The 7,500-nt window shown below is 30.1% G+C and overlaps 2 protein-coding genes across 2 annotated transcripts; both read right to left on the minus strand.

The window, feature by feature from the left end:
• Positions 1-5,639: 5,639 nt before the first annotated feature.
• On the minus strand, positions 5,640-6,296 carry LOC137630255 (putative uncharacterized protein DDB_G0282281). Its single transcript, XM_068361709.1, has one exon. It carries the CDS (start codon positions 6,294-6,296, stop codon positions 5,640-5,642), a length of 657 nt encoding a protein of 218 aa, XP_068217810.1.
• Positions 6,296-7,286, minus strand: LOC137630256 (TBC1 domain family member 5 homolog A-like). Its single transcript, XM_068361710.1, has 2 exons — positions 7,063-7,286; positions 6,296-6,698 (listed from the first exon to the last, which is right to left on the minus strand). The coding sequence occupies exons 1-2, from the start codon at positions 7,284-7,286 to the stop codon at positions 6,296-6,298; spliced, it is 627 nt and encodes a 208-aa protein (XP_068217811.1).
• Between the last annotated feature and the right edge of the window lie 214 nt (positions 7,287-7,500).

The raw sequence follows: 7,500 nt of genomic DNA on the forward strand, positions 1-7,500 counted from the left end.
TATATATATATATATACAGGTATATATATATTTATTTATGTATATATATATATATATATATATATATATATATATATATATATATTTATATATATATATATATATATATATATATATATATATATATATATATATATATATATATATCGCCTAACCCTGGCTGGGGCAGATGTGCAAATGATTATCAAGTCAGTTCGAAAGTTGCGCCTGTGAACTGCAACAAACTGTTGGGAAACTATAGGAACTTTCGATTAATCTATGAATTAAATCAGAAAGATTTTGAAGAATAAATGACATAAGTCAAAATAAGGCTGCGGAAATTATTTTCGGCAATTATAATTTTTAAATTTTTAAGATAATTATGATCACAGAAAAATAGTCAATATGTAGCTATAGAAATTACCTACTTTCAAAATTGATGATGTAGATATGAAATCAAATTGAAATCCAATATGGCTTGTAGCTTATGGTCTTCGATGTCTTTTATACCGAATCAATCATCTGAAGATTGAGGCTGATTAGGTATCAGTTTGAATTTACACAGGATCTATGTTTAAAAATTTAATCTTATTGTCTAGTGTCCCCTGAGGAAATTCTTAAGCCAGAAGCTTGGAAAACTTATCAGATAAAAAAGAAAAAAAAAATCTTTACTTGCAATCCATTTTTTTTGGCACAATATCTCTATTGATAACCAGGGTATAATTTACCTTAGTGTTCCCTCATCTCACTTAGTCGTTTTCTTTACTCGAAATTTCTTAAGAAAATTCTTGCAAGTTTTGTGAAATGCTATATTATGTTAAATTATTTTGATGAGAAATGTGAAATAACCAGATTTATTTTATCACCTCTAGGATGTATTAGCTCATGTACAACATTCATAAAAACTGCGTATTTCTGAGAAGAAAAAAAATGGTACAATAATGAAACCAACACTAGATTATTATTATTATTATTATTATTATTATTATTATTATTAGTAGTAGTAGTAGTAGTAGTAGTAGTAGTTGTAGTAGTAGCAGTAGTAGTACTTGGTAAGCTACAACCTTAGTTTGAAAAGCAGGATGCCATAAGCCTTGGACACCTAGCAGGGAAAATAGCATAGTGAGGAAAGGAAACCAGGAAAAATAGAATATTTCAAGAATAGTAACATCATCATCAGCATCTCCTCCTCCTACGCGCATTGATGCAAAGGGCCTCGGTTAGATTTTGCCAGTCGTCTCTATCTTGAGCTTTTAATTCAATACTTCTCCATTCATCATCTCCTACTTCGCGCTCCATAGCCTTCAGCCATGTAGGCCTAGGTCTTCCAACTCCTCTAGTGCCTTGTGTAGCCCAGCTGAACGTTTGGTGAACTAATCTCTCGGGGAGTGCGAAGAACATGCCCAGACCATCTCCATCTACCCCTCATCATGATCTCGTTAACATATGGCACTCGAATAATCTCTCTTATAGTTTCATTTCTAATCCTGTCCTACCATTTAATTCCCAGTATCCTTCTGAGAGCTTTGTCCTCAAATCTATTGGAGATTGTTTCATTGTCATACCTTGACTCATGTCCATAGAGTAACACCGATCTCACTAAACTGATATATAATCTGATTTTTATATGCAATTTCAGGCGATTTGATTTCCAAACTTTACTTAACCTAGCCATTGTCTCATTTGCTTTTTTCAATCTTTCACTAAACTGTAACTCTAATTCTAAAGACTCTGGATTGGAGATCATAGTTCCTAACTACTTAAATGATTCTACCTCATTAATCCTTTCTCCATCCAGTGATATTTCATCTTCCATTGCATACTCCGTTCTCATCATCTCTGTCTTCTATTTATCCTCAGTCCAAACTCGTGTGATATTTCAAGCATTCTGGTAAGCGAGCATTGCAAATCCTGTGGTGTTCGGCTAACAAGGATAGCATCATCAGCATTCTCAAGATCTGCTAAATTCCTATCAACGATCCATTCCAATCCTTCTCCACCATCTCTGACTGGTCTACGCATTACAAAATCCATGAGGAGGATAAGCAACATAGGTGACAACACATTCCCTAGGAGTACTCCACTGTTCACCGGAAATTCATTTGATAAGACTCCATTAACATTAACTTTGCACTTGCTATGCTCATGAACAGACTTAATCAAATTTACATATTTAAGAGGAATTCCATAACAACGCAGGACTCTCCACAAAATTGGTCAGTGCACACTAGCAAAGGCTTTTTCATAGTCTACAAATGCCATCAAAAGGGTATTTCTATATTCTTTGCATTGATGTACGTCTCAAAATGAAAACATTAAAATAGATATTTCCTATATAAGCTATAACAACTTTAAATAAAACAAGAGGGAGATAATTGGATAGAATAGTGTGCCCGAGTGTACCCTCAAGCAAGGGAATTCTAACCCAAGGCAGTGGAAGGTCATAGTACAGAGGCTATGACACTATCCAAGACTAGAGAACAATGGTGTGATTTTGGAGTGTTCTTCTAGAAGAGCTGCTTACCATAGCTAAAGAGTCTCTTTCACTCTTACCAAGAGGAAAGTAAGCAACTGAACAACTAAAGTGCAGAAGTTAACCCCTTGGGTGAAGGAGAAATGTTTGGTAATCTCAGTGTTGTCAGGTATATGAAGACAGAGAAGAATCTGTAAAGAATAGGCCAGACTACTCGGTGTTTGTGTAGGCAAAGGGAAAGTGAACCGTTATCACAGAGAAGGATCCAATGTAGTACTGTCTGGCCAATCAAAGGACCCCATGACTCTCTAGCGGTAGTATCTCAATGGGTAGCCGGTGTCCTGGCCAGCCCAAAGAATTATTGAAAAAATTATAATTCATTTATATTACCTTCTCCAGTACTAATTTCGTTGCTCATTTCTCTTGCCTTTGTTTTTATTGCGGTAAACTTTTGGCAATGTAAAGTAAAAAAAAAAATTACAATCTACATGACTGCATACGTTGATTTCTCAGATAATCTGCAAAACTGAATACGTCGATTTTTCTGATTATCTACAAGACTGAATATGTAAAGTTTTCTGATAATGTACACGACTAAATACGTCGATTTTTCTGATCACCAACACGACTGAATACGTCAATGTTTCTGATCATCTACACGACTGAATACGCCGATTTCTCTGATACCTTACACGACTGAATACTTAAACTTTTCTGATAATCTACACGACTGAATACATAGATTTTTCTTAATATACACGACTGAATACATCGATTTCTCTGATAATTTACACGACTGAATACATCGATTTCTCTGATAATTTACACGACTGAATACGCCGATTTCTCTGATAATCTGCACAACTGAATACGTCGATTTCTCTGACAATCTACACTACCGAATACGTCGATTTCTCACATAATCTACTGATCTACACGATTGGATACCTAGATTTCTCTGATACCTTACGCGACTGAATACATATACTTTTCTGATAATCTACACGACTGAATATATACATAGATTTATCTTAATATACACAACTGAATACATCAATTTCTCTCATAATCTACACGACTGAATACGCCGATTTCTCTGATAATCTGCACAATTGAATACGTCGATTTCTCTGACAATCTACACTACCGAATACGTTGATTTCTCAAATAATCTGCTGATCTACACGATTGGATGCGTAGATTTCTCTGATAATCTACACGACCGAATACTCAGATTTTTCTGATAATCCAAACGACTGAATACGTAGATTTTTCTAATACTCTACACTACTGAATTTCCATTTATTAATTTCTCAGATAATCTACACGACTGAATACACAGATTTCTCTGAAACGTTGCCTAACCTCACACATATAATCTGTTTATTTATTTAAAAAACATTGAATTTTTTTTACAAATATAGTAAACCAGTATTGTTATTATGCTAATTGCTTAAAGCCATTGTAGCACGAAAAGAAATTAATGCTCTCTTAGGATTGATATCTGCTCCTTTACATGTATTTTTTACTGCTAGTTAGATATACCGTTGTATGAAATACTGTAGAGGAAGATTACATTTTAATCGTGGTTTATCAGTCTGTCTCTAAGTAAGGCAATATACATCAAACAAATTATAGTAAGGAAATGTTTAGTGACGATCATCACTTTTCACAAGCTTTTTAAATCTGTTAGGTAAAATAAGTGTTAATATAATTGGTTCTCCATATATTAGCGACGTTTAAGTTTACTATTATTATTATTATTATTATTATTATTATTATTATTATTATTATTATTATTATTATTATTGTTGTTGTTTTTATTATTATTATTATTATTTTAATTTTCATGTTCATTATTATCATCATAATGATTATTGTCTATTATTGTATATCTGAGACCAGCAACGCGAAAAACCTCCATTTTCCTCCCCTGACTCATTATTATTATTATTATTATTATTATTATTATTATTATTATTATTATTATTATTATTATTATTATTATTATTATTATTATTATATACAACCCTAATTATAAACATGATTTTAAAAAAAATCCATGGGTACGAACCCTAGGAGTATTTCATTGAAAATATGGGAAAACTCAAGTACCTTATATATCATTTGTAATTATAATGGATGCAAGTAAACAGCACCAGTCCAGTGAATACCTTTAAAATAACTCCATGGAAGTTTTAAGGTAAAGATAGGAAAAGAATATTTTGGAATTTTCCTTGGGTATGGACTGAAGGAGTTTTTCATTGAAAATATGCGAAAACTAAAATATCCTATATATCCTATATTATTATTATTATTATTATTATTATTATTATTATTATTATTATTATTATTATTCAATTATTATTATTATTATTATTACTTTCTAAGCTTCAATCCTAGTTGGAAAAGCAGGATGCTATAAGCCTAGGGGCTCCAACAGGGAAAATAGCTTAGTGAGGAAAGGAAATAAGGAAAAATAAAATATTTTAAGAAGAGCAACAATATTAAAATAATCACTTTATAAACTATAAAAACTTTAACAAAACAAGTGGAAGAGAAATAAGATGTAAGATAGAACAGTGTGCCCGAGTGTACCCTCAAACAAGAGAACTGTAACCAAGACTGTGGAAGACCATGGTACAGAGGCTAAGGCACTACCCAATGGAACTGATTATTGCCTTCATCATAACAATAATACTTTATAATAATTGTATTAAAATTAATGTTTTTTTTTTTTTTTTTTTTTTTTTTTTTTTGCGGTGGAAGTACACAGTTTAATGACCAAGACCTACAGATTGACTCCATCTGTAGGTCTTGCTAATGAATGTCCCTCGTAGTTTTTGTTTGAATCTTCATTGTAGTTTTTGCTTGAATCTTCATTGTAGTTTTTGTTTGAATCTTCATTGTAGTTTTTGCTTGAATCTTCATTGTAGTTTTTGTTTGAATCTTCATTGTAGTTTTTGTTTGATTCTTCATTGTAGTTTTTGTTTGAATCTTCATTGTAGTTTTTTTTAATCTTCATTGTAGTTTTTGTTTGAATCTTTATTATAGTTTTTGTTTGAATCTTCATTGTAGTTTTGTTTGAATCTTCATTGCAGTTTTTGTTTGAATCTTCATTGTAGTTTTGTTTGAATCTTCATTGCAGTTTTTGTTTGAATCTTCATTGTAGTTTTTGTTTGAATCTTCATTGTATGTAGTTTTTGTTTGAATCTTCATTGCAGTTTTTGTTTGAATCTTCATTGTAGTTTTTGTTTGAATCTTCATTATAGTGTTTGTTTGAATCTTCATTATAGTTTTTGTTTGAATTTTCATTATAGTGTTTGTTTGAATCTTCATTATAGTTTTTGTTTGAATCTCCATTGTAGTTTTTGTTTGAATCTCCATTGTAGTTTTTGTTTGAATCTTCATTATAGTGTTTGTTTGAATCTCCATTGTAGTTTTTGTTTGAATCTCCATTGTAGTTTTTGTTTGAATCTTCATTATAGTGTTTGTTTGAATCTTCATTATAGTTTTTGTTTGAATTTTCATTATAGTGTTTGTTTGAATCTTCATTATAGTTTTTGTTTGAATCTCCATTGTAGTTTTTTGTTTGAATCTCCATTGTAGTTTTTGTTTGAATCTTCATTATAGTGTTTGTTTGAATCTTCATTATAGTTTTTGTTTGAATCTTCATTGTAGTTTTTGTTTGAATCTTCATTATAGTGTTTGTTTGAATCTTCATTATAGTTTTTGTTTGAATCTTCATTATAGTGTTTGTTTGAATCTTCATTATAGTTTTTGTTTGAATTTTCATTGTAGTTTTTGTGTGAATCTTCATTATAGTGTTTGTTTGAATTTTCATTATAGTGTTTGTTTGAAATTTTCATTATAGTTTTTGTTTGAATCTTCATTATAGTGTTTGTTTGAATCTTCATTATAGTTTTTGTTTGAATTTTCATTGTAGTTTTTGTGTGAATCTTCATTATAGTGTTTGTTTGAATTTTCATTATAGTGTTTGTTTGAATTTTCATTGTAGTTTTTGTTTGAATCTTCATTATAGTGTTTGTTTGAATCTTCATTATAGTTTTTGTTTGAATTTTCATTGTAGTTTTTGTGTGAATCTTCATTATAGTGTTTGTTTGAATCTTCATTATAGTTTTTGTTTGAATCTTCATTATAGTGTTTGTTTGAATCTCCATTGTAGTTTTTGTTTGAATCTCCATTGTAGTTTTTGTTTGAATCTTCATTTAGTGTTTGTTTGAATCTTCATTATAGTTTTTGTTTGAATTTTCATTGTAGTTTTTGTTTGAATCTTCATTATATTGTTTGTTTGAATCTTCATTATAGTTTTTTTTGAATCTTCATTATAGTGTTTGTTTGAATCTCCATTGTAGTTTTTGTTTGAATCTTCATTATAGTGTTTTTTTTAATCTTCATTATAGTTTTTGTTTGAATCTTCATTATAGTGTTTGTTTGAATCTTCATTATAGTTTTTGTTTGAATCTTCATTGTAGTTTTTGTTTGAATCTTCATTGCAGTTTTTGTTTGAATCTTCATTGTAGTTTTTGTTTGAATCTTCATTGCAGTTTTTGTTTGAATCTTCGTTGTAGTTTTTGTTTGAATCTTACTTGTAGTTTTTGTTTGAATCTTCATTGCAGTTTTTGTTTGAATCTTCATTGTAGTTTTTGTTTGAATCTTCATTGCAGTTTTTGTTTGAATCTTCATTGTAGTTTTTGTTTGAATCTTCATTGCAGTTTTTGTTTGAATCTTCATTGTAGTTTTTGTTTGAATCTTCATTGCAGTTTTTGTTTGAATCTTCATTGTAGTTTTTGTTTGAATCTTCATTAGTCATTTTACCCAGTAACTATTTTCACGAATCTAAATTCTTATGGACAGGTACGATTCTACTCGCCAAATCAAACATCCTGTGAAAAGAAGTTCAATCTTTCTGTAAATTCATTTCTGTTGAACAGGTTGACGTAAGTCTCGTTTTATGATTTATATAAGATTGGTGTCTTTTAACATTGGTACTGGATTTGAAACATTTTAAATTTTTTATTCCTTGT

This window comes from Palaemon carinicauda, chromosome 38 (genome assembly GCF_036898095.1).
Source record: "Palaemon carinicauda isolate YSFRI2023 chromosome 38, ASM3689809v2, whole genome shotgun sequence".
Classification (NCBI taxonomy): Eukaryota; Metazoa; Arthropoda; class Malacostraca; order Decapoda; family Palaemonidae; genus Palaemon; species Palaemon carinicauda.